At 52.0% G+C, this 25760-nt stretch overlaps 7 protein-coding genes across 7 annotated transcripts; 4 read left to right on the plus strand and 3 right to left on the minus strand.

Annotated features, from left to right (window-relative positions):
• Nucleotides 1-1111: 1111 nt before the first annotated feature.
• Nucleotides 1112-3164, plus strand: ACET3X_008972 (uncharacterized protein; the record flags this gene model as incomplete). The annotated part of the gene is made up of 6 exons (XM_069455115.1): nt 1112-1305; nt 1371-1758; nt 1821-1942; nt 1992-2410; nt 2467-2677; nt 2732-3164. 6 exons carry the CDS (start codon nt 1112-1114, stop codon nt 3162-3164), a joined length of 1767 nt encoding a protein of 588 aa, XP_069303049.1.
• A 556-nt stretch (nt 3165-3720) lies between these two features.
• Nucleotides 3721-4963, minus strand: ACET3X_008973 (uncharacterized protein; the record flags this gene model as incomplete). Its single annotated transcript, XM_069455116.1, has 2 exons — nt 3721-4749; nt 4799-4963. The coding sequence occupies 2 exons, from the start codon at nt 4961-4963 to the stop codon at nt 3721-3723; spliced, it is 1194 nt and encodes a 397-aa protein (XP_069303050.1).
• Nucleotides 4964-8297: 3334 nt separating this feature from the next.
• Nucleotides 8298-10340, plus strand: ACET3X_008974 (uncharacterized protein). The gene is made up of 5 exons (XM_069455117.1): nt 8298-8565; nt 8623-9120; nt 9178-9594; nt 9644-10015; nt 10069-10340. The coding sequence occupies exons 1-5, from the start codon at nt 8402-8404 to the stop codon at nt 10205-10207; spliced, it is 1590 nt and encodes a 529-aa protein (XP_069303051.1). The 5' UTR covers nt 8298-8401; the 3' UTR covers nt 10208-10340.
• Nucleotides 10341-13489: 3149 nt separating this feature from the next.
• On the plus strand, nt 13490-16287 carry ACET3X_008975 (uncharacterized protein; the record flags this gene model as incomplete). The annotated part of the gene is made up of 3 exons (XM_069455118.1): nt 13490-13593; nt 13650-14868; nt 14915-16287. Exons 1-3 carry the CDS (start codon nt 13582-13584, stop codon nt 16285-16287), a joined length of 2604 nt encoding a protein of 867 aa, XP_069303052.1. The 5' UTR covers nt 13490-13581.
• A 345-nt stretch (nt 16288-16632) lies between these two features.
• ACET3X_008976 (uncharacterized protein) lies at nt 16633-17406 on the minus strand (the record flags this gene model as incomplete). The annotated part of the gene is made up of 2 exons (XM_069455119.1): nt 16633-17264; nt 17370-17406. The coding sequence occupies 2 exons, from the start codon at nt 17404-17406 to the stop codon at nt 16633-16635; spliced, it is 669 nt and encodes a 222-aa protein (XP_069303053.1).
• Nucleotides 17407-17813: 407 nt separating this feature from the next.
• On the plus strand, nt 17814-20125 carry ACET3X_008977 (uncharacterized protein; the record flags this gene model as incomplete). The annotated part of the gene is made up of 2 exons (XM_069455120.1): nt 17814-18046; nt 18097-20125. The coding sequence occupies 2 exons, from the start codon at nt 17814-17816 to the stop codon at nt 20123-20125; spliced, it is 2262 nt and encodes a 753-aa protein (XP_069303054.1).
• A 1542-nt stretch (nt 20126-21667) lies between these two features.
• On the minus strand, nt 21668-24231 carry ACET3X_008978 (uncharacterized protein; the record flags this gene model as incomplete). The annotated part of the gene is made up of 4 exons (XM_069455121.1): nt 21668-22103; nt 22835-23213; nt 23273-24054; nt 24107-24231. The coding sequence occupies 4 exons, from the start codon at nt 24229-24231 to the stop codon at nt 21668-21670; spliced, it is 1722 nt and encodes a 573-aa protein (XP_069303055.1).
• Between the last annotated feature and the right edge of the window lie 1529 nt (nt 24232-25760).

Below are 25760 nucleotides of genomic sequence, written 5' to 3' on the forward strand. Positions count from 1 at the left end.
CGTCTGTTGCAGCGCGGCTAATGTCTTAAGCAGTTCGTCTCGGGTTTCAAAGTAGAGCGAGCTGTTGTCACAAAGCGAATCACAATCTTACGTGAGCCTCCACACACCATGCAGCGACCATGGAGGCTTTATAGACTAGATGCAGATTATTCCATCTGAATGGTAACGACGTCGCGTCGAGAAAGCGTCTAGACACACACCATCCATTATGTTCTGCCTCGAACAGCGCCCCATCAACCATGCGACAAGTGCACACTACATGCGTGCCGGGAGCAACCCCGCACACAAGCTTTGAGCAAGCTTTCTTCGATGCGTCGAAGCGCTCGCTAGCGGCTTCTTATCAGTAACAAGACGCCTGGGTACTGACTAGCGTTCCTGTAGCGTCCGTTAGTGTCTAATGTGGCTGAGCGGTTCATTGATAACGTGTTGGGGTTGAGCGATATTCGGGCGTTGTGCGATTACGCAAGTGAATACGTCGTAAGCTAAGATAGGGACAGAAGGTCCGACATTGGTGCTTCTCCAAACCTGCTGATATTCCTTCCCCTGACTCTATCCTGGGATCCGCCACGCCGACCGACCACGTGAACGCGATCCAAAGTCCACGTATGGTCTCTGGTGAACAGACGTCAGAAGCACTGTTTCCTTGCTTGTAACCGATACTGCAAGCCAGACACCCGAAGCTGTCCAAGCACATCTTCATGACCAGTCACGGAGGCCTCGGATCTGTCAGTCTACACATTGTATCGCATGACAACATGGAGGGTCATACGAGACTTGCGAGGGTGCATGTACTATGCCACTTGCGTGCTGAACGCCGTGCTAGAGGGCCTGACATAGTGGTTCGTGGGCGAAGATAGGCTGAGTCCCCGTGCGCGAGTGCAGCCACCAGATGGCCCCCTCTAATTGTCCCGCCGCGGGCTCACTTCTGAAGTATATTACCGCGTCTCGCACACAGCTCGCCTCATTCGCTCATGTCCCCCATCTTGACCTCTTTTCTTTCATCGCAGCTCGACGTTCCAAGCGTTTTCGACTGCTGACGCATTTCTTCCGTCCTGAGCCTGATTTGGGTGCCACGGTCCTCGACGGTTCTCTTCACGTTTTGTTTGCCATCATGAACCCCACGCACGAGACTGCGGAGATGGAGAAAAATCGCTACGACGATTCACTCCCAGCGCAGTACTCCCTGACGGATCATGCCAAAGCACATCAACTCAGTACCAATGATGAGGATATCGCTATTGTTATCTCTGATCAGAACGAGCTTCGGCGCGACTTGAAGGGCCGTCATATGCAGATGATTGCCATGTTAGTTTTACCATATACTCCTTGATGGAGTATCTATGCTTTGCTACGGCTAACATGTTTTACAGTGGCGGTGCCATTGGCTCCGGTTTGTTCATTGGTTCCGCCTCATCCTTCACAACCGGTGGACCCGCCGCTGTTATCATCGGATTCACCCTCATCGGCATTATGATGTACTTGATGATGCAGGCATTGGCTGAACTTGCAGTCATGTACCCAATCAACGGAGCCTTTACCATGTACATCTGTCGGTTCATCGATCCATCCTGGGGCTTTGCCTGTGGGTGGCAGTACGCTATCAGTTGGCTCACTGTCCTGCCTTTCGAAATCTCGGCTGCTTGTAATATCATCCACTACTGGCCAGGATCACAGGGCATCAATAATGCCGCATGGATCACACCACTTCTCGCGGCTTTGATCGCCATTCAATTTTTCGGCGTCAAAGGCTATGGCGAGGTGAGTGTGCCATTCTGTAGCCTGTTGAGCTTCGAGACAACCGGGCTAACATCTCTGAACAGGTCGAGTTCGTACTATCTATCATAAAGATCTCAGCTTGCCTAGGGTTCATGATCCTGGGTATCATCATCGACACCGGAGGTGTGCCAACCGACGACAGAGGTTATATCGGCAACAAGTACTAGTACGTCCTCCCTGTTTGTATCGCAGAACTTCCTACTGATCATGTCTAGTAATATTCCTGGTGTGACCTCCGCGGGATTCCGTAACGGCTTTCATGGCTTCTGTGGCGTTTTCGTCAATGCAGCGTTTGCATACACTGGCACCGAGCTTACCGGCTTAGCAGCAGCCGAGACGGCTAACCCAAGGAAGGAGATTCCGAAAGCTGCAAAGCAAGTCATCTACCGTATCATGCTCTTCTACGTTGTAAACCTCGCCCTGGTTGGCCTAGTTGTGCCAGCCAACAACGAGGCACTGAACGGCAGTGCTGGCGCCAGTTCGCTTCATTCGCCTTTCGTCATAGCTATCCAGCTCGCTGGAATCAAGGCTCTCCCGTCAATCTTCAATGCCGTCATTTTGATTGCAGTCATGAGCGTTGCCAACGCTTGTACCTTTGGCTCCACACGCACGATGCAGGCTCTTGCGGCGAACGGTAAGTGTCCTGTACCAGATTATAACAATCTCTTGCTGATAGTGGTCGTTCTCTAGGTATGGGCCCAAAAGCCACCGCCTACATCGATAAGCAAGGTCGTCCAGTCGTTGTAGTAGTTATTCAGCTTCTGTTCGGACTGTTGGCATACATCAATCTCGCTCCCAACGGCGGAGATATCTTTACTTGGTTGCTATCCCTGTCTGGAATCACTGTACTGTTTGTCTTCGGTAGCATCGCCGTCGCACATATTCGTTTTCGCCGAGCTTGGTGAGTTCCGTGCTAAAGTATACAAAGTCTCTATAGGCACTAACGTTGCTATAGGGCCTTGAAAGGCCACACTCTTGATGAACTTCCATACAGAGCCTCTTTCGGCGTTTGGGGCTCGTGGGTATGCTTCGCCATCAATGCCGTCGCACTCATCGCCCAATTCTACGTCGCGCTTTATCCAGTCGGTGGAGAGGCTCTCAGTGCCGAAGGCTTTTTCGAAACCTACATGGCGGCGCCTTTCCTCGTTGTCTTGTACTTGGTGTGGAAGGTCTACAGCTGGTTCAAATACCCTTCGCACCGCCCATTGTGGATCGCAACCAAGGACATCGACATCTATACTGGCATGAGGCACGAGCAGAGAGAGATGATCAGCGGCGAAGGTGTGACCGAAGACCAGAGGCGCGCGAGCATCCAGGAGATGCACGACGAGAAGAAGAAGAAGGGCGTCAAGGCCTACATTATGGCGGCTGTTCGTACAGTATTTTAGTGGTGGACTTGCCATGCTGGAAAGCCGATCTATATAGATAAAAGATTCTTGAGTCGGCAAGAGTCCGACAGCTCCTCGACCCAGTCAATCGCAGAAATCAAAACAATAACTAGTCTCTCCAACCACCAGATTCGATAAATCTTCCAAGTCATCGCACACCAAAACGAAGCGCATAGAGTCTCTTACCACTTCAAAGAGCGCAACTGGCTTACTAAAGACAGCTGTAGGAAGGTCACCATCCGCCGGAAGGTCCGTCCTAATGAATCGTTAATGTTACTTTGGTTACCATACCTCCCTAGAATCTCCATGGAAGGAAATGCCTTCACTTGCAAGTATCTTGTTTCTTTGACTTTCTCTTAACTCTGTTGTATAAGCTGGATGAGGTAAAGCTTTGAGCAAGGCTGTAAAACAGTAGACGAAGGCGGTATAAAACAGAGCGTAGTAAGACCTCAAGGATATAGAAGTAAGTAAGCTGTGAGGTACTTGAGTACAAAGTACACGGTCTTGTAGTCTTTTGAGTGCTACAGTTCTATGAAAACTTTGCTAGTTCCAAGAACTATCCTTCAAGCTCTGCCTCTATAACGCTCTCTGCAACGCCCGGATAGCTGTATATATCCAGGAATTTCAGCCCCGCATTCTGCAGTATCCCTTTCCAATCCGATTCAGTTCTCTCACGCACGGAAAGGTGTGCCAACATCATCATATTCATCGACGTGGCTGCGATAGTGGGCTTCTCTTCTGACAGCACAATCTTGTTCAGCAGTACCCGGGAGTAGCCAGGCTTGAGTGCAGGTTTCAGGTTCTCAAGGATCTTGATACCTTCTTCATCACTCCAATCGTGGAGGATAGAATGAAATGAGTATGCTCTTGCAGCCTTGATTGGTTGCGGAGTAAAGAAGTCGTAGACCTCACTGTCGAACGGTAGTCTGTCTTTATCCTGGATACTAGCGATGACGGGTTCTCGATCTTGGAGCACAACCTTCCCCGGCTGCGCATTGTACTGCGCCACGAATTGCTGGACATCATGTCCGCGGCCACCACCGACATCTACTAACAGCACATCGTTGATTGCAGGATCGAAGCCCTCAATCGGGCGATCTGCGACTGGATAGAAACCTGGATCGTACCAGTTCGCCTTACCAGCCCGGTACGCTGACATGAAGTTGTCGAACTCATCAAGATGAGGAGGTGTATTTACCAGCCACGGAAAGAATGGCAGCTCCGTTCCATGCGCCGCCTGGAAAGGCCCATTGGTGGGCGAGGTTGGTAATTTGTAGTCCGTCTTTTTGAAGAAGTCAGGAAAGCGATTGAATGATGGCCGTGCAACATCATAGCAGAAGTCGATACTTTTTTGGTAGTTCTCTGCTGCGAGCCCATGGCTGAGATTTGATCCGAGGAAACGGCCATTGAAGAAGGAAACAACCTTCATGGCGATGAGGTGACGCATGATCCGTTGTAGTAAAGCCGGCTCAACGCCCGTTCTCTGGGCAAGATCATCGGTGCTGAGGCCAGCCTCGCCTGCAACCTTGAGATGTTGAAAGAGTTTGACTTCAACGGCAATCTTGCAATGTGCAGATAATGCAGGCTGCGATGTGATTAGTATAATGGCCTCGATGCGGGACTGGGCGACGAACCTCTGCCCAAAAGCTTCTTTGCAGGAATTCACTTGGAATTTCGAGACTTGCTATAAGGTCTCTGGCAAGTTCGATCAAGCTCTCGCGTGAACCGATTTCATTACGGTCGAAAGCCTTGCCGGCCGATGTGATGCGCTCAAGAATAGTTGGAACCGGTGTTGACATATTGCCCAGGTGTAGAGGAGTGTAATCAACTTCTTCTGGTCTTGGTGCAAGAATCAAGGTGTCAAGACCCTTTTTATGACGGCTTCATACGTTCGGATCCTTTGGTAAAAAGCCGCATATCAGTACGGCTGCTGTCTTCCGGTCGCGCTATGCGCCTCTGTCAATGACTCGCAATATGTGTACGTCTTCCCTGATTCCGCTTCAGTGACAGAGCTGACGAGACAGAAACGGTATATCGGCATAACGTAGATACAGTTGCAGGACATTCTATATCTAACGCTGGCTGTCCTCCACGAACGCGACTTCAAGTAAGAAATACATAGACACTTCCAAGATTGATGAGCTTACAGACATCTTGCTCAACCCGGGAGGGGCTGCACTTATTGCCCTCGCATCTTCTTTACAAGGTTAACTTGACAGTTCCGACCGAATCTGGTGAGTTAGGCAACCTATTTGGTATTTTTGTGGAGTGTGAGCTACTGGTAGAGCGACGGCCCCAGCGACAAGCTTGGAAGGCTCGGTCCAAGATTCCGTTCACGTATGAACATCCGAGATAACCTTGGAAGCCATACGCAGTACATCGTAACAACTCTGGACACCGTTACATAACGCAACTCTATCCCACGGAGTGTGGACGTACAGATTTGTTCAGTTTGTCGAACAATATTGTGAGGATGAGAACTGTACCCAGGTGGACGTGAGATCAAGTGTTCGGCAGATTAGCGCTGATGCGAACTGAGAAATCCGCTCGAAGCAACCGTGCCACATCCTCGCAGCATTAAATGTCTCCAAAGGATCCCCTAAAGACCAACAAAAATCCTATGGAGAAACCCTGTATTCTTCAGCGAAGGAGATTGAAACCTCTGCCACTCTTTGACTTGTTAAGGTAAGGCCGGTCTCCGCATTGGAGGAACGACCCACAACACCAGATGAGCAGGTTTGCAACCCTTGTCCCATTCCGTTGTTAGTACCGTGATCTTCGGTAATGATTGACCCAAACATGGGGTTTACCTCATTGTGTCGTGTTTATCACTTATCCAGCAATTCCATCTCAATATTCATGCTCGCTTTGAGCTCTTCGTCGTGTGTCTTTACAAATGGTCGGCCTTCATATCAAAAATACACTGTAATCACTTCCTGATACTCAGCGAGGTATAAGTGCTTTGGTTTACAGCTCCTTCACTTTCCTCTCCGACACAAAGAAGACGTTACATGGATGGCAGAGTCTGTGGGTCGCACCGAAAACAAGATGGTAGAGGTCCTAGCTGTCGCATGGGTTATGACCGGAGCTGCCATTCTAACTGTGGGTATCAAGCTTTTTGCTCAAGCAAAGATAATCCACGTCGTTGGATGGGACGCCTATCTTATTTTCTTGTCGCAAGTAAGGAGCTGTTGCGACACTTTTCTCTCGAAGAAGTCCGGATCCTTATAAATCCACTAGACTTTTAGCATCTTTGCTTCGTCGTTCGTACACCACGGAGTCTGATTGGGATTTGGCCAATAGACAGCAATAGTGGTAGAAAAATATAGAAAAAAATTGACTGTTTCAGAGTGCTGATGTCCAAATGTTTGGATACCGTGATTTCGACAGAACCATGGCCCTCCTTTAGGGCTAGTTTATTAATGGCTATAATGATGGATTTGGCCAGCCAATAGCAGCTTGATGAAAATGATTTGGGGAAAGGCGTAACTGTGGAACTGAGGATACAGGGAGACGTCCAAACATACTTAGGTACATAGGTCGCGCGGATGTTGTTGTTATACTACAGTATATAGAAATTAGGAATGCGCGTAAAAGAAAGAGCGTGGACTGCGTTAGAGTTTAACAAGAGTATAGTTGGACGCCGACGTGGTACCGTTGAAGGGCGACACTCAGAGGTGTTAATACCAAGGTCTGTGCGCGCACAGTATCCCGTTTGTGTAGCTACTGCTGGAAATATGCGAATCATGGGGTTTTGCGTCAGTTGGACAAGAGAAGATGGGTCCTCTCGTCCGCATCGTCATCTGTCGGTGTAGCGTGGATGGATCATTCACAAAGTCGTGAGCGGGCATTTGGTGTTGGGCGATCGACCTCGGCCCCAACTGCCGTACCACACCCACACCCGACCGGTGGGTATTGCCCTGCTTTTTCCTCGTTTATTCTTAGGTACGCTTCCTTCTGCTGGCCTTGCTCTCGTGACCACAAAACTGTTGCGCAGGTGTTGGAAACCGTCTTGTACTCCTTCGCCACCGATTCCCTCTGGGAGCATTTCTTTTTACTACCGTCTTCTTCGCGATGAACAAACATGCCACCGAGAAAGAGAGAAATTGTAATCTTTCAAAAGCGTGCGTGCGCAAGAAGAACAAGCGCCCAGATTCGCTTTCCACTTGCAAAGTTGAAGAGCGGATCATGGCAGGAGCTTTGGACGAGTTTGACATGCTAGACAGCTGTGGAAAAAGTGAGTTCCACCTATTGGCTGCCGCGTTGGTAAAGCCCGTCGCGCCAATGCGCGTCGCGGAAGACGTGTTTCGCCTTCACGACGCGGCAGAAACGATAGTCTGACAGCCAAGTATTGACGGCCATATACATCAATCAGGGTCTACACGCCTCACTACCCATGACTATCGCATTGTCAGCTGCTGTACGCAAATGTATAGCCTCAAATTGATCGTTGTGTTGGTGTTCGGAGCAGCCATCCCGCCATCCCGGTACTACGCCGTCAGCCTCGGTACGGGCTGCCTAGCGTACCTAGGTAGACGTCGACCTGACAAGCTGCCATATCGCCCATCTTGTCCACGCTTAACCACAACGGCTTATGCTGCATTCAATGCAAGTACAATACACTCCACAGTACAAGCCGACGTTCGCACCAGAACGAATCATGGCTCGAGTCTGTTGCCAAGAGAATCTTTCCCCGACCCCGGGCGTTACTCATCAACCAGCACCACTCCGTTCGTCGTCGCTATGCCCACGCTTGCCTCTTTCAAACTCCTCTGTAGTGTGGTCCAGAACACCTTCGCCCATTGTTCAAGTTGATCCTTCCACAGGAGCAGCTTTCCGGCCCGCATCGAGTGATCATGCATCTCTCATGCCCTCTTGAGTCGGGTAAGCTCCTACGTCCTGGCTTGGCATCGCTCGACCGGGGCGGTATTCCGGGGTAAGGTCCGGCTCAATACTTCTAGAAGCGTTGGTGGCTGAGCCGCACACCGCAACCACCCAATCAGACAAGTCGCCCTCGATCGGACCTGGTGAGACATTTAGCCTAATACTGGTAATGTCTACCCCGACCTTTGTGGTCTCCTCTTGTGCGGCCCGTATATATGGACTCGCATGGATGCATCGACTAGCATATAAGAGCTCCCCTGCCCAGGTGTGCTCCAGTTCTTCCCCAGTATTCACTCCACCTCCGCCTTGCAATCCTCGTTGGCCGCTGGAACAGTCGGTCAATCCTATCCGCAATGAGTCCCCATTTCAAGCGCCCCAATCAGACCAATGTGGTCGAGGCACAGGAAGCTGCGCCTGAGCTTCCACCAGTGTCATGGAGCAAGTCGCCCAACATGCGCAAGCTATACTTTTACTGCATGATTCTTTGCATCTGCTCGGCCACCACTGGTTACGATGGGTAAGTTTATGGACTCGCAAACAGAACAGAAAAGGTCCAGGGACTGATTGTGCAAAGATCTCTCATGAACACTTCTCAGCTCCTCGACTCCTGGAAGGTCACCATGGACAACCCTTCGGAGGACACTTTGGGTCGTCTCAGCGCCATGTACTCGATTGGCTCCATTGCTTCCCTCCCCGTGGTACCTTGGCTCAGCGACAAATATGGCCGCAAAACACCAATCACTATTGGTTGCATCATCATGGTCATTGCCGCCGCCGTTCAGGCCGCGTCCATGAGCCGCCCACAATACGAGGGCGGCCGCTTCTTCATGGGTTTCGGCAACTCTATGGCTCAACTCTCCTGCCCTATGCTCATCACTGAGATCGCGCATCCTCAGCATCGCGCTAGGATCACCACTGTTTACAACTGCTTGTGGAATCTTGGTGCTCTGATCTGTGGCTGGCTGGCTTTTGGCACACAGCACATTCCCAACACCTGGTCCTGGAGAATCCCCACCCTCATCCAAGGCATCTTCTCTATCCTCCAGCTCATGTTCATCTGGTGGATCCCTGAGTAAGCTTCCCTGGTATTGCCGAATGTCTTTCGTGATTGGCTAACTTTGACTTGCAGATCCCCACGTTGGCTGCTGTCCAAGGACAGGAACGACGAGGCGCTCCGCATGCTTTCTCATTACCACGCCGACGGCAACGATAGCGACGCTACTGTCATGTTCGAGTATGCTGAAATGAAGGAGACTATCCGCATCGAATTCCTGCACAAGAAGAACTCCTCATACTTGGACTTTATCAGGACCCCCGGCAACCGCAAGCGACTATTGATGATCATCTCACTCGGTCTATTTTCCCAGTGGTCTGGCAATGCTCTCGTCAGCTACTACGCTGGTATCATCTACGAAGGTGCCGGTATCACTCGCCAAACCGACAAACTGGGTTTGGACGCTGGAAACAAGGTTCTCTCTTTGTTTGTGTCCATCTCATGCGCTTTGTTGGTCGACCGTGTTGGTAGACGCCCGCTTTTCCTCGCTGCGTAAGTGTTCACATCCGCTTCAGTCAGCAAATTGACTAACTTATCATAGCACCGGTGGTATGCTGTTGTTCTTGGTTTGCGCTACCATCACTGGTGAGCAATTTTCCGCGAAAGGCACGCTTGCGATTGGCTATGTCAATATTGTCTTTGTCTGGCTACACGGTGTCGCCTACGCTCTGGCTTGGTCTGGTCTCCTGGTTGCCTACACCGTCGAAATTCTGCCCTACAAGCTCCGTGCCAAGGGTGTGTTCATCATGAACATTTCCGTTCAAGTCGCCCTCACGATCAACAACTACGTGAACCCAATCCCCATCTCCGAGGGTGGCGGCTGGTACGGCGAGAACTGGAAGCTGTTTGCCTGCTATGCTGGCTGGGTTCTTCTCGAATTGATCTGGGTTTACTACTTCTACGTCGAGACTCGGTATGTCGCTTTTTGTCACTGCCAGTTTGACTCGAGACTAACTTTTCCTCTAGTGGCCCCACTCTCGAAGAGATCGCCCGTATCTTTGACGGCGAGAACGCAGAGGTTGCGGACATTGATATCGATGGCAAAGGTCTCCACAACCGCACCGATAGTATCAAGGAGGCTCATGTGCAGGTGGAGAAGGCCTAGGCGATTCCGCTACTCTTCGTCAGCCACGTCACTGTAGGCTATATAGCAATGTAGCATATGCGCGATTTAGTATTGAAGCCTATGGCGTTAGCCAGAGAAAGAAGAACTCGATAGCATCGAACTAGATGTCCACCACAAACCGATCTTCGTAATAGAGTATGGATGCTGATTCCTTTTCGACTTGACGATATGCGCCCAGCAAGGAAGTGCAGTTATGTCCAGACAGCATTGTGACCCATATCCAAGTGCTATACGCAATTGTATCAACCTGTGTAGTGTACCACGAACACGTTCAACTATGTCGAACTCGTCGTGGGGGCGGGACATGTTGTCGGCACGCCCAGTCCCCTGAAGACTTCAGGCGCAGCGCTTGAAGCGAGACCCTGTATCAGCAGTCGCTTAGCTTGCTAACAACCCCACCCTCTTCGCTTGCTTTATTGCCCCTCCAACATTGTAATGATTGTTCTAGCCTATCTTATTTCGGCGCCTCTATCCGCGTCACAAGAAGTCAGCGCTCATGACAGACTAAGCCACATATTCTTCGGCAGCCGAACAACAAATGAAGGGGATGAAGAGCATCTAAGGCGGGTTTCTGAGATCTTGCTAGATCTAGAAAAAGGTAAGTGGGGCATTTAGCCCCGCCCCCAGCATTCCGTACGGACACCAATTGCTATCTATAGAGGGAATCTTTGACGCTTTACACAAACGTCTTCCATTCAAGTGGAACGATGACGAGAGATACGATACGGTCAACCCGTTCGGAGATTCCCGACAGTATCAGTATCACGCACTCTGGACCTTTGACACTCGAAATGACGTGTTGCGTTACACGAGTGCGAGCCGTCGCAGTCAAATACAACTCGGTCTTCTTCGAGAGCGTGCCGTGAGTCTAGCTGATATGGAGTTACTTGGCGGACCTATTCCTGCGCCTTTGGAGTATACTTTTGATCCAGCAACGCCGTGCTGGAAACCGCGTGTAGAAGTCGACGACAGAATGCGTGCATTTGCACATCGCCTACTCCGGGATTTTCATTACCAGTGGAGGCATGTCCTCCGAAACGATTACAATTTCAGAACTTTACGAGTACTTGCTCGAGCTATAATTCGGCTTTCGATGCTTGATTTCGAAGTTCACGAAAACACAGGTGGACATGGCCCGCGGGGCGTACAAGTATGGATTACACAGTTACCCGCCTGGCAACCGTTCGAGGCTGATATGGTGCGCGTTGGAACCGTCTGGGTTGTCCTCTGCCAAGATATACAAAATGGGCTGTCAATAGCTCAGCAACACGTAGTATCGCGGGAAATCAGCACGACTGAGAGTCCTAGCATGACAACGTGTGGGGAAGCGCATGCACATTACATGGTTCTATCAGTGAAACACATCATGCTCTGCCACGCTACCGATCAGGCTTCACTCAAGCACACTGCTCCAGAGCCGCTCTTCAATGGTGATTATGGTACCGGATCTCCCTCAGACCTAGCACTAAATTATCTCATCTGGGCGACCTCTAAAGGTTACGTTGGAGGAAAGATACTTAATTCGGCCTTCGGGATCCTCTGTCGAGTCCCAGGTCTAGTTCGGTGAGCACAAGAGCGGAATATTCTATTTAGCACGAGCAGAATAGAGTTCTTATATAGATACAACTATAAAAGTATATTACTTACTTATAACCTACGTCAGTGCAAAAGAAAGGGTCAAGCAGAGTGAGCAACAACTAGGCCTAGGCTCTGGAAGCAGCTCTGTGATCGACGCACAAGAGCATACGTTGAAGACAGCTTCGAACTACGTCAAACCTTGCCTTCAGCAGTAATGCCCGATCAACGGGTTCCGCAAGCATCTTAATAAGCCTGGCCTGCGCTTCATCGACCATGTGCCGTCTCACGACGGCAGTGCCGAGGTTGACCGGGGGTTCGGCCATTCTGTATCGCATGCAGTATGGCCTATCTACCGGCCTTGGAAGAGTTCAACGTCTCGTTCGGTCCTATTTTGTCAAACTCTGAAGGAAGAAAGGAAGGTCCAACGGTTTTTGAGGCAACAATGGGCATTCGCGTTTCTGATGCCACGTCAGGATGCTGATGACCTTGCATCGACTGGACCGCAGCGCAAAAGTGCTCCAGGCTCATTTGCACAACGCTGCCACTGGTTAGAATGAAATGAAAAAGCCGTCTGCGATTGCACTAGACGTGTACAGACACAGCGAGCTGAAGTGTGATGAGCACGTTGTTCTGGAGCCCAGGTAAGCAAATTGGCTGACGATACCCCGCCGACAAAATGGCGCGAACGTGTGGCTGTGCAGCGAAGAAGGGTCTGGAGCTGCGCCACGTCTACCCGCATGCGGGAACAAGGGGGTGCGTGCTAGCTGAAAGCAATAGAATTCAAATTTTGTCTAATTCATGTTGCGCGTCACATGCCGTTGGCGTGAGCGGTCAGGGATAGGCTGCATACGCAATTTAGATGGCAGACGTAGTGAAACGGGATGTGGCTGCAATCTGGATCGTCGGGTTGGACACAGGGGTGGGAGGCTGGCCATCTTTCTCGCCGTGTGCGAGGGGCGGCGGCTGCGTGTCGACCAAGTCGATCAATTGCGACCATGGTTGCGGGACGAAGATGTTACGTGCATGATGTCCTACGTGTGGCCGTAAGTTGGTAGGGTGCGCCCAGAGTGCGGTGTGATAGCATCGTCATGATTTGCTAACACACAACAACGCATAGTGTGCTCTGTGCCGTGTACGTTCGCGTGTGTCGCCCTTAGTCGAGCCTTATTTTATTGTCAATCGGACAAGGGGCAAAGGAGACTCGATCATTGACGTAGGATGCATACCGCTTCCAGAGCGATCGCCAGCGAGGCTGGGAATTGGCTGGGAGCTTGGCAATCCTCTCCCATCTGGATTCGCGCCGCACCTCGCGAATCACGAGGTTGCTTTTGCGCCAGCTCGGTAATTTCCTTGTGTCCTTGTCGCGCATCTTCACATGGGAAGGCGTTTCGTATGCTGGCCGACAGGAGCGCTATTCGTACAGCCTCAATCGACGGCGTGCCCGAGATGCATTCACCACCGCACACTGATGAGCCCACGACAATTGAGGCTGGCGATGCAGGTCGACGACTGTGTTCAGGGTCCAGAAGCTCGATGCGCGCGGGCAGAGCTGAGGTTGCTAGCGCACTGACGAGTCGCTCGATAGGGCCGATTTGTGGAGTGTGCTTGGACCATACGTCACACTAGAGGCTTGTGGACTCCTTGTATAGCGCCCGCAGTCCTGTTTATTTGTATCTCGTTCCAGGGAGCCTCCTAATTACCTTTCGAAGCAGCATTTTCCCTTTGCAACTCCTACACTCTCACCTCACGGGCGCGCGACTGCCTGGCTGCCCATCATGTCGTCTTCTGTACGTTTGGAATTGTCGCGACTACCAAACACGAGCCTGCGCTAACCACGACACAGGGCGGTGAAATTGGCAGTGCCAAAGAGGGATCATCTAATTCCCTGTCCAGTTTGGTATCCACCCTGGTACCGACTGCTCTTCTCGCCTTCGCCTTTGTGTCGGCCTTCTTCATCGCCCGCAAGTACTTCCGCCGCGTCTATGCGCCCAGGACCTACCTCAACCACTTGGGCCAGCAGCGACAGACACCCACGCCGAGCCCAGGCTTCTTTGGGTGGATAAAGGACTTCAAGAACCTCAAGGACGAGTACATTCTCGACCACCAGTCCATTGACGGCTACCTGTTTGTGCGCTTCTTCAAGGTTCTCATCATCACTTGCTTCCTAGGATGTCTCGTCACATGGCCTGTCTTGTTCCCCGTCAATGCCACTGGAGGCGCCGGCCAAGAGCAGCTCGACTTGCTCTCCATGAGCAACATCGACCCCACAGGCACCAACGTTAACCGTTACTATGCTCATGCTGGAATCTCCTTCATCTTCCTTTCAATGGTCATGGCCATCATTGCCCGCGAGTCCTTCTACGTTGTCAACCTCCGCCAAGCATACCGCCGTTCACCATGGGGCGCCAGCCGCTTGTCGTCGCGTACCATTTTGTTCACCAATGTTCCTACAACCATGTCCCAGTCGGCTCTCTTTGAAATGTTCCCTGGCGTCAGGCATGCTTGGGTCGCGTCAAACACCAAGGAACTGGATGACTTGGTCGAAGACCGCGACAAGACGGCCTTGAAGCTGGAGGAGGGCGAGATCCAGTTGTCGCGCGACGCCAACGTAAACCGGATGAAGGCCGAGAAGGGCAAGAAGCACTTCGTTGCGAGCGACGTATCGGACGGCACCAGGTGGATCGACCCCAAGAAGCGACCAACACACAAGCTCAAGTTCTTGATTGGCAAGAAGGTTGACACGATTGAGTACGGACGATCGCACCTGGCTGAGCTCCTGCCCAAGATTCAACAGGAGCAGGACAAGCACTGGAATGGCCAGGGCGACTTGGTTGGAGCTGTCTTCCTCGAGTTCGACACCCAAAAGCACGCGCAAGATGCTTGGCAGATGATGCAGAGCAGCAAGACCAGGCCCGACAAGAAGCTCAAGGCGCGCCAGCTTGGTGTCATGCCCCAGGAAGTTGTCTGGGGTAACCTGCGCATCAAGCCCATGGAGCACCTCGTTCGTTGGGCACTTGCCACTGGCTTCATCTCCGTCATGATCATCTTCTTCGCAGTTCCTGGTAAGTACCCACAAGATATCCTATGTGATTCCGCTAACGTATGCAGTTGCCTTTGTCGGTCTGATCTCCAACATCAACTACCTCGCCGATCGTTTCACCTGGCTTGAATGGATTCTGGACATTCCCCAGGTCATTCTGGGTGTCATCACTGGTCTCCTTCCCGCTGTCATGCTTGCCGTTCTCATGGCTCTTGTGCCTATCGTGTGTCGTCTGATGGCCAAGTTGGCCGGATACGTCACGTACAGCCAGATTGAGCTCAAGTGCCAGAGCTGGTACTTTGCCTTCCAGGTTGTGCAAGTGTTCCTGGTAGCAACGCTGTCTAGCGCCATCACGTCCGTCATCAACCAGGTGCTCGACAACCCGGGCATTGTACTCCAGCTTCTCGCTACCAACCTGCCCAAGGCCTCCAACTTCTACATTAGCTACTTCATCCTGTTGGGTCTCTCGTCGGCTGCTGGAACTCTGCTCAACATTGGCGGCTTTGTTGTAGTAGTGCTCCTCGGCCGCATCCTCCCTGGCAAGACACCTCGCAAGATTTTCGAGAAGCTTACCAAGCTCTCTGCTCCTTCATGGGGATCCGAGTTTCCCAAGTGGGTCAACTTGGCTGTCATTGGTATCACCTACTCCGGCATCGCACCTCTTATCCTCGGTTTCGCTACGGTCGGTTTCACGCTCATCTACATTGCTTTCAGATACAACTTCCTCTACGTGTACGAGACCAACCTGGACACCAAGGGTGAGGCGTACCAGAAGGCACTTCGCCAGCTTCTCACGGGTGTCTATCTCTCTGAGATTTGCCTTATTGGTCTCTTCGCCATCGCTACGGCGGACAACATCCAGGCTGTCGGTCCTCTGGTCATCATGTGTATCCTTCTCTTCTTCACCATTGTGTTCCAGTTCACTCTGAAGTTCGCCCTGAAGCATGAAGAAGCACGCCTTGCCTACACTGACCCCACGCCAACCCACGGTGGCATCAAGGGACACATCGAGGACGGCATGCACGCGCAGAATGGCGAGAAGGTGACGACGACGGATGCCACGCCTAGCTTCGCGCCCAAGCCTACTCGCATGCCCATGTTCTTGCGTAAAATGTTCAACCCCGAGAAGCATTCGATCCACAATCTCTCAGCCTCGCTCGACCAGTTCTACCACCAGCCGCAGGAGCCACTGCCAATTGAGATTCAGAAGCGTGCCTTCTTCAACCCATCGGTCACGAGCCCTACGCCTGTGATATGGATTGTGCGAGACGACATGGGCATCAGCCAGCGCGAGATTCGAGACACGCAAAAGGTTGTTCCCGGACTCATCATGACTGATGAGCAGGCCACGTTTAATGAGAAGGGCAAGGTCAACTGGGACGGTGTGGAGACGGGTCACTCACGAGAGGCACCTGTCTTTGACGAGCGCATCGTCTACTAGTCTAGTGGAGGAATGTGTTTCAACTAGCGATGACGGATTACTGGAGTTTGATACCCCCAAGGGATGGAAGGAACGTTGTGCTTTGGTTGTATGTGCAGAGATATCCAGGATGAGCAAATGAGTGACGGCGAACAAGGCGTGTGTTCTGCTCCAACCCTTTTTCCTTTGCGTAAACGAGTGCCCCCACTACTTTAGCTATATATAATATTAGTAATGTTGAACGAGTTGCGCATTCACTCTGGATGGACTGGTGGTTGGGTGCAAGTAGTGTATTTATTGGGTATCATGCTGTTGTGCGCCTCATTAAGATGGTGTGTGTGTGTGTGTGTGTAGTTTTGTCAATGTTCAAACTGCGCCTGCCCTCCTCTTTTCAAGAATCTGCAACTTCAAGCCCTCGGCCGCCACCTCGGTCTCCAAGACTCTGCCGACGCCCTTTTTCCAAGTGTCCTCGAGCGTCTTGATCTCGCCGCTTGCGTTGGCTTGCTGCGAACGTCTCAGCATTTCTGCCTCTTCGTGTTGCTTGCGCACATGGGCCAGGTCTGCCTCGATGGCCTTTAGAATGTCCTCCAGCTGCGAGTTGCCCACGAGCCAGGCATTCTTGCCAAACTTCTCGAGCAGGCCCAGCTGTGTCAGCCTGCCCTGGACGTACTCTGCGCTCGTGTAGGCCTGCTTGAGCGCCTTGTTCCACCTCTGCAGCAGCTCTGGGCGGTCGTCGTCGGTGGTCGGGCTTGTGTTTTCGGGGGCGTCGAGGTCCTCGTAGCGCTTCAGGTCGACGCCGGACAGCTTGGACGTGGGGTCGTCGTCGAGGCGGGCATGTTCGCGTGCGATGAAGTCGGAAAAGGTAGGTGTGTACTGGGCGGCTGCTGGTGCCAGGGCCGGGTGCATGTCTGAGGTGTCTACGCCGGCGGAGCTGATATCGGCGTCGACAAGGGCTCGGGCAGCAGCGAGGCGGGCAGCATCGAGCTCCGTATCAACATCTGCAAGCAGTTAGCAGGCAATAACTGGCTATCGTCACGCGCGCCTCGGCGACACGGCGCGCATCGGACATGGCGCTGTTCCCGGCCATGTCAGATTGCACATACATGGGAGATGGTCGTAGGAATCCTGGATGAGCGGCATCGTGGCCAGGGGAGCTGCACGACGGAGGAGGAAGGGGGGGAGGAGGGTGTGTTGTATTGGCAGCAGAGGGCGTCGCGAAAGCAGAGACAGGGCCCCAGTAAATTTAGCCTACGGCCTCTGTCGCTCTGCCCGGGCTCCCCCCGCCAACCAGCACTCGAGGAGCCCCGCAACGTCATCCTAGCCTCATGCACTGTGCCTGACGCGACTGTCGAGCTTCGGGGCACCTCTGCTGCGCCAACATGTTGCTTCTTCTTCCATGGAGTAGGTAGTTGGTAGCTCCAGGTGCCGTCAGTAGCGTATACAAGTACCTGTTGTTGCCCGCCTCTCTCCCCCTCTCTCCCCCCGCAGAGGGTTCCTGCCTTCTTCCGCACTCATCCGCCAAACACAACCTCGTCCTCATCGCGTGCATGGCGCGCTCACACATAGCCGTGGCCCTGGGCGCTGCCCTTGTGGCCTCGCTGATCATCGCACAGCTCGTCATCAACTTGGGCTTCCCTGCCGTCGACTTCTGGCACTCGCGGCTCGACAACAGCTACAATGGAGCCCAGCAGGACCGCTTCAACAGCGCGAAGCAGGATGGCGGCATGGCCGATGACCCGTCGGCGTACCTCGTCGGCGTCGGCAAGGCGGACATTACGGGGTGAGTGGTGCCAACAGACTCCATGCGCGGCGACACTGACAAACAGCCAGTCCCGTCGTCGAGCTCAACATGATGGGCTATGCCAACTCGTCCCAGGTCGGCTCCGGACTCCGCCAACGCCTCTACTCGCGCGCCTTCATCGTCGGCAGCCCGACCGAAACTAGCCAGCGCTTCGTCTACCTCGTCCTCGACACGCAGTCCGGAGACTCTGCCATCCGCAACGGCATCCTAGAGGGCCTCGTGGCCATGGGCCCCGAGTACTCCGTCTACGGAAAGAACAATGTAGCCGTGACCGGCACACACAGCCATGCTGGGCCAGGCGCCTGGTTGAACTACCTGCTCCCCCAGATCACAAGTCAGGGCTTCGACAAGCAGAGTTACCAGGCCATCGTGGACGGAACGCTCTTATCCATCCAGAGGGCACACGAGAGCCTGACGCTGGGAACCGTCAGTGCTGGGACTGCAAAGATTGCCAATGCCAACATCAACCGCAGTCTGTTCGCCTACCTGGCCAACCCCCAGGCAGAACGCGCCCGCTATACCGACGACGTGGACAAGACCATGACACTCATCAAGTTCACACGAGCTAGTGACGGAAAGAGCATTGGAATCTTGAACTGGTTCCCTGTTCATGGCACGAGTTTGCTCGGCAACCAGACGCTCATTGCTGGCGACAACAAGGGCGTGGCTGCATACTTGCTGGAAAAGGACATCGAGGCCGACGCCGACGATGCAAATGCTGCCGAGGGCTTCGTCGCCGGCTTCTCCCAGGCCAACGTCGGTGACACTACCCCAAACGTGCTCGGCGCCTACTGCGAAGACGGCTCGGGCCAGCAGTGCCGACTCAACGACAGCACCTGTGGAGGAAGGAGCCAGGACTGCCACGGCCGTGGACCCTACTTTGGTCTCGACGACGGAGGCCACAAGTCATGCTACGAGATTGGCAGGCGTCAGGCGCTGGGTGCCAGGAGCATCTACGACTTCAACGAGTTTACCCCCATCTCCGGCAGCGTCCGCTCCTTCCACACCTTTGTCGACTTTTCCAATTTTACCTTCACCCTCAGCAATGGATCCGTCGTTCGCACTTGCCCAGCAGCCATGGGTAACTCGTTTGCCGCCGGTACATCTGACGGGCCTGGCGCATTCGACTTTGTTCAGAACGACCCTGGCGCGCCCTCGAACCCTTTCTGGAATCTAGTCGGCAGCGCTATCGCACCACCGAGCCAGGAGCAGAAGGAGTGCCAATACCCGAAACCCGTCTTACTCAACGTTGGAGAGGCCAATATACCCTACCCATGGTCTCCCAATATCGTCGACATCCAAGTTCTGCGTGTTGGCCAGCTCGTCATCATCGTCTCACCAGGTGAGGCCACGACCATGTCTGGTCGCCGCTGGCGCGAAGCAGTACACAACTCCATCGTCTCATCGAACATTGCTTCCTCGCCCATTGTCGTGCTAGGCGGACCAGCCAACAGCTACACTCATTACATTGCAACAGAGGAAGAGTACGGCGTCCAGCGATATGAGGGTGCATCCACCCTGTACGGCCAGCACACTTTGAACGCATACATCAACTCCACCCTCACGTACCTTCCCTACCTCGCCGACGATGCAACAAGCTCTCCGCCACCCGGTCCTTCCCCTCCCGACAATCGCGACAAGAGCATCTCCCTCATCACAGGCGTTGTCTACGATGGTGCAGGCTTCGGTCGTTCATTTGGACAAGTCACCAAGGACGTCCTACCCACCTATGCCCGTGGCGCCACTGTATCTGCTATATTTGTCGGCGCCAACCCGCGTAACAACCTCCGTCTAGAAGGCACCTTTGCTGCAATCGAGAAGCAGAACAGCGATGGGACTTGGACACAGGTGAAGAATGATGAAGACTGGGAGCTGGTCTACCAATGGAAGCGTGTCAACGGGCTCACAGGAACTAGTGACGTTACCATCACATGGGACACCAGTTTCACAGGACCAGAAGCAGGCACGTACAAAATTCGGTACTACGGTGATGCCAAGTCGGTCGGTGGAACCATTACAGAGTTTGAGGGTTCGAGCGCAGCGTTCAAATTGGCGTAAACCACGCCTGCAATCTGGATTGATACACGACACTTATGTGGAGATGCGCAACTAGGAATGGAGTCTGTATTTTATACCCAATGTTGACCAATATGAGAAATGATCTTGTTCCCTTTCTCACTCTCCACTTCAAAAAAGAATGCAAAGAAGGAAGACAAGACGTCACTGCGAAGCCGAAGGCATAGGAAGTGAGATTCTACAAGACGATTTGTCTCTTGCAGGTTTTCTTCTAGGTTATTTTGTTGCTACTAACTCTCGTCTGCGTACTTGATTGTAGTGCTTGATGTTCACGTCTACACGCGCTCACACTGGCCTCTCCATTCTCCGTCCTAGTCATGTCCATGGACGTTACTGTAATCAAGCAGGTCTTTCCAATTCTTCTCATCTGTATCTCAGCACGTCCTTTTCCCTGCATCCTACGCACATTCCACAGTGTCATCTTCATCCTCGACCAACTCTCAGTGTACCGATCGACCTTGGCCTTTGAACAAGCTTGTCATTTGAGCCACTAGCTTTCCGCTTTGGCGTAAAAGTCCATGTGCCTCTCCGGTCTTCGCCTTCTCTTCTGCAAGCCTGTTCTCGAGATTGCTAACCTTGATATCGTTATCGGCCTTGACCTCCTCAAATCTCTCGTTCAACACGGCTTCAAACCGTTCTTTCTCCCGCGCCATGCTTTTCTTGTATGCTCACAGATCGCGTCTGGCATTCTCACCATCCCTTTTTGCATTTTTCAGCTGCTTCTCTAGCTGGTGTATTTCCATTTGCAAGCGTGTGGTTGTGCTGGCCGTTGATTTATTCGTGTCGATCTTCCTCGGAGGTTCCTCTCTCAATAGCTCTTGACGGAGTCGGGCATTGTCATCCTTCAGCGCTTTAAAATGGAGCGCACGTCTCTGTCTCTTCTTCAAGGACTTGGCAGCGGGGTTACGGCGAGTAGAGTTGAGAGCCTTTTTTTCTTGTTTCTTCTCCTTCTTCTTCTTTGCTTCCTGGGAGGAAATAATGCCCTTATGCTATCGCAATCAGCGCAAGTTGCAAGAAGTGGTAGTGCGCGCTTGTGCGGCCTGCTTCGGGGAGTGAGTACACTTACATGAACAGCGGGCTCGATCTTTGGAGTAAAAATAGGAGCGTGTTCCTCGAGACGTTCTTCCTGCTTTACTCGCATACGCTGGCCCTCGTGTTCTTCCCTCTTTACTGCTGGTTCATACTGTAGAGGCGGATTCATGGTGACAGAGTCGCTATGCCGAGCTAGTGGTGAGGAGTTGTTGGTATACAGCGTTGTGAGAGTGTGATGTGTGTGGGCCTAGCAGACGCGTCCACGCGACGGCAAGGGCCAAGCATGGGGAAGGGGCAAGGTGAAGGTGAGTGCGTTGCCGGGGAGACACGACCAGAACGGCGCTTAAAGCGTGCGTCAGCGAAGAGCAATGGTTGAAATCCCTGCATTCCTGCCTATGTATAAGATTCAAAGCTTCGGGTTCAATACGGAACTCTAGCTCAGGCTGTCTAATCCTTATCTTGTACGACATCCACCGCCTTCCTACGTGCCTTTCAGACTTCTTCGTTGCCATGGCTCGGAAACCAAGCCACCATGTCATCCCATTGCCTCTGCAGCTTTGCCAATCGATGCTCAACTTCGTCCTTCTCACGCTTCAGCTCCTGAATCCTGGCCTCATTCCATAGATCCCGCGATTCTGCATCTTCCTTCATCCTCCGCAACTCAGCTTGTAGTGCTGACCTTCGCTGCCTTTCGAGAACCCGGGACAGTTCGTTTGGCCTGGGCTGATTCATGGCACACCACATCTTGACGCGTGTAATCTCTTCCTTGTGTTTCACATTGATTTCCACAAGCTGCCGAACGTGGTTCTCGTTGACGATGGCGAGATCCTTCGCATGCGCTGCTTTGAGGTCATCGAAATGTTTCCTGCGATCTGCATGCTCTTTCTCGAGAGTGCTTGATAGACTGAGAACCTGCCGCTTATGCCTCCTTAGGTCTTTGGTCAGCGTGCCGAGATGTGGTTCAACAGACGTGGTATGTATCGGAGATCGTGGCTTTTACTACGTTAACGTCTTTCGCATGGGTTCAAGGTGGCGTTGTGAACTCACAGTATTTGCTTGTGTGGTGAGATTCCTGTCCTTGTGAGGGAAGAGACGTCTGAAAGACGGATTACGACCGCGTTCTTTTGGCTTTGTCCTAGACATCGTGCAGTCATAGGTGACGATTGAGAGAACAGTTCATTTGTCAAGGAGGAGTATACAGGTGGCTATCTTTAGGCTACAGCCAGTGATACCTAAAACTGGACAATACGGTACTAACGCAGCAGAAAACGTTTGCATGAGCGGTGAAACATGGAGGTAAAGGTGAAGGTAAAGTTGGAATTTCAAACATCTTGAGATCGTCCATACAAAACACCCCTCTCGAGAGGCATCGTTTCCTCCAGTAGCCCAAAACCTGCTCTTTTCACGAGTCCATGACGCCCTGTCCCGGAATACTGTCTAACGTTCTCGACTTCTACGTCCGTTCTCTCCGCTTCATCACTGGCATCTCCATATCGCTCTCCCGTCATATTTTCTGCACTGCTGCCATTCACTTCTCGAGGTACGTCCGTAGGCGTCGCAATCGCAAGTAGGCGTTCACTTTCCACCATCTCTCCGAACCTCACCCTCATCTTTTTCATTTCGTCTGGTATGTTTTCCTCCCCACCCAGACATCCTAACCCAACCGCATCTTCGATCTTTGTCTGGCCTGTTGTCGTCATCAAGAGCTGCACAAAGCCTCCATCAATAGCTGTCACGCCATTATGGTGCAGTGCTAACATGCCAAGCACGAGTACTGGTAAAGTGAACAGAAGGCATAGTCCGTAAGGAAGGTAGAAGCTGAGTCTATTTTCGAATTGATAGACATTGAAGACGCGCATGGAAGTGCCGTTGACTGACTCGAAGTGTTTGTTCATCGCGAGAGATGAGATTGTGATATTCGCTAGGGCTTCATTGAGCAGATCTTCGGTTATGCTGAAGTTATCGGGCTTGAGTTGCTTAAGGTCACTATTGTTGGAACGCATCTTGTTGAATGCCGAGAGAGCCAATATGGCAGATCCTAGTGCCAATCAGATGATGATACTCTATTACTAGCGCATGGCGAAGCAGACTACGTACCCGTCATTGGCTCTTCGTATCGTACTTTTGCCGTACAGCTCAAGAACTTCTCCCAATGGACGCCATCTTTTGTTGTGTTGATCAACTTGGGGCTCTCGAGATCTGCTAGGTCAAACCAAATATCCTTTATAATTTGTCCTTCCAGATCGAGATTAGTAGTCAGCGAGTCGACTAACGCAAGCAGGTTGACATATTCTTGGATTGAGTTCATTGGCGCGTAGTCAAATTCCTCAAGGTTTCCTTTCGCCGCCAGCAGTAGCTGTTCGTCGCTGGTCGAGTAGGATATTCTCTGGATACCGTTGATGAAAGAGACGTTGACGTTGTAGTTCGCCACAGCTGGCGTGCAAAATTTGAAAGCATAAGAGCTTAGCAAGGTGCTATCGTTCGCATATTGGAAGCGCGCAAAAGATGTGTGGCCGTCTATAGAGCTTTCGTATGACTCATTCCTGGTTTGTGGGCATGGTGAAATACTTATAGGGTCAAGGATATGGCTCGAATCTACCAGATATAGTCCTGATTCCCATTGAGACAGCCGGAATGTCGGATATTTCAGCTCTACTTTGGTATATTCCTGTTTATCGAAAGTACCGTAGACCCATGGTGCAAGATCCTCGGGCTCCAAGAGTGTGGCGTTTGAGTCAATACCATATTGACATTGTAGTACTGGCCCTTGAAATTGCAGCGTGTATGAAGTGTTAATACCAGACGGACTTCCCAGCTCAGCCATTCTGGAGCTTGCTAGAACTGTTTTTGCGACAGACAAAAGATCCGAGTGCGGCTCGCTATCCGTTCGTAAGCGAGGAACTGGCCACCGGTGGGTGGGACTATACGTACTAATAGTTAAAGGTGGCCCCGTACTCATTGGTTGACTGGCTTGTGATGAGTTCCGCGAATCCGGTGTTAAGAGGAGCATTGCGTTTGAACATTTCGTACGGATCAAAGGCGGCACCAGAAGGCATGACAGAGATGTCGAAATTTTCAGCAACTTCGCGATACTATACCAGTATGGCTGAAGTCAGCTAAGACATACACATGGTCGTGGCTGTACCGACTTACAACCACGCTAACAACTAATGCTCCAGGCGGATAGATCATAGCCACAGGAAGCAACCATGAGAGCATTGCAATGGACAGCAAAAGGGGTGCGTATCGAATGACTGGGAATTTCAGTAAACGAAGAGCATTATTGCGGATCTGAAAGAGCTCCTCGATAAGCCCTATCTGCAGGAGCTCTTCCCGAAGCTTCCTCCAGAGGCATTGTGTATAGCACAACCCGATGCTAGCTACCATAGCTGCACGAAAAGCCGTGACGAGCGCCAGGGAGAAGGTTGTCGCATATGCCTGGGGTATATTGGTGCTGCTGAATGGCAGGTCCTCGCCATCGAGGTTGATTATTCGTCCGTTAAGGTATGTAAACATGATATGATGTGCTACTGCGATCAATAGAGCTGTGCAAATGTTGTTAGGATTGTTCTGATAGAAAAGCTATTCGATGCTGACCTAGAAGATAGAAGCCTATCATGCCGAGTGGCACTTTCCAGCCTCGCCGCCACACTGTCGTTCGCGATGGAATGCGAAAAAAGGTAGAGATGCTGTTAGGTTTGGCTTCACTGAACGCTCGCTGCGACCTCTTGAGGGCATCTGTGAGGACTTCGTGGGCGGATAGTTCGTGGTCGGCCCCGACATCGTGGTTTTCGTCTTCGAGTGACGGGCGCGTGAATGGTCCGTTCGGCTCATGGCCTGTAGACATACCTGAGTAGCGTGAAACGTAGTTAAGAGCAACAACTACTGTGTATGCGGAGGAAGATTCAAGGATTATATGACGGTTTGTTTCGAATGTATTCCAAGGTTCAGTACGATTCTGTGCCGCTCAAGACTACAGATGCACGCAGCCACGTAGGATCGGATCTGATCAACTGGCGCCTGAGCGAAAATGACCAATGGGTTGCGATCAAACACGAAAACCAACCTTTTTTTCTCCGTTACAATTAGTTCCAACGGTATGGACTAGGCGGAATCTTGGGGTCCAGATACGCGACTGAGCTGGTCATTGGATGAGTGCGGGTCTTGGCATAAGCTGTGCAGCCCCAAGGCGTAACGCATCAATTGTTGTTCTAGGGCGTAAATGAGTAAACTCGATCATCCTATGGACCACAGATCGGCAGCGCTTCAACACTTTGTAGCTCTGTGGATACTAGAACAAGACGACTCCTCGTTAGGTGTGCTTGTATTACTAATGGTCGGTGTCTGATCGAAGAGCCTGTGGAAGGCGTAGATATGTACAAGGGAAGAATCTCTGAATGGACGATGCCAATGTAAGTTCCGTATCGTTTCCGGCATTGGTTGCTCCAACCGTCATGGTATGCCTTCTCGGTTGCGTTGAGGCACGTAAAACGCTGGGTACGGATGCCAAACCATTCCGCAAACGCAACTCAAAAACTATGATCGATCGACGAAGGTTTGTTCAACGGCGCGATTGGCGTAAATA

Source organism: Alternaria dauci, chromosome 9 (genome assembly GCF_042100115.1).
Source record: "Alternaria dauci strain A2016 chromosome 9, whole genome shotgun sequence".
Classification (NCBI taxonomy): domain Eukaryota; kingdom Fungi; phylum Ascomycota; class Dothideomycetes; order Pleosporales; family Pleosporaceae; genus Alternaria; species Alternaria dauci.

What these genes read in the sequence shown, in the direction of transcription:
- ACET3X_008974 (XM_069455117.1), top strand. Translation starts at nt 8,402, where the DNA reads ATGAGTCCCCATTTCAAGCGCCCCAATCAGACCAATGTGGTCGAGGCA. An exon ending in TTCATCTGGTGGATCCCTGA is followed by an intron (nt 9,121 to 9,177) that starts GTAAGCTTCCCT and finishes TTTGACTTGCAG; the next exon opens with ATCCCCACGTTGGCTGCTGT. An exon ending in TACTTCTACGTCGAGACTCG is followed by an intron (nt 10,016 to 10,068) that starts GTATGTCGCTTT and finishes CTTTTCCTCTAG; the next exon opens with TGGCCCCACTCTCGAAGAGA.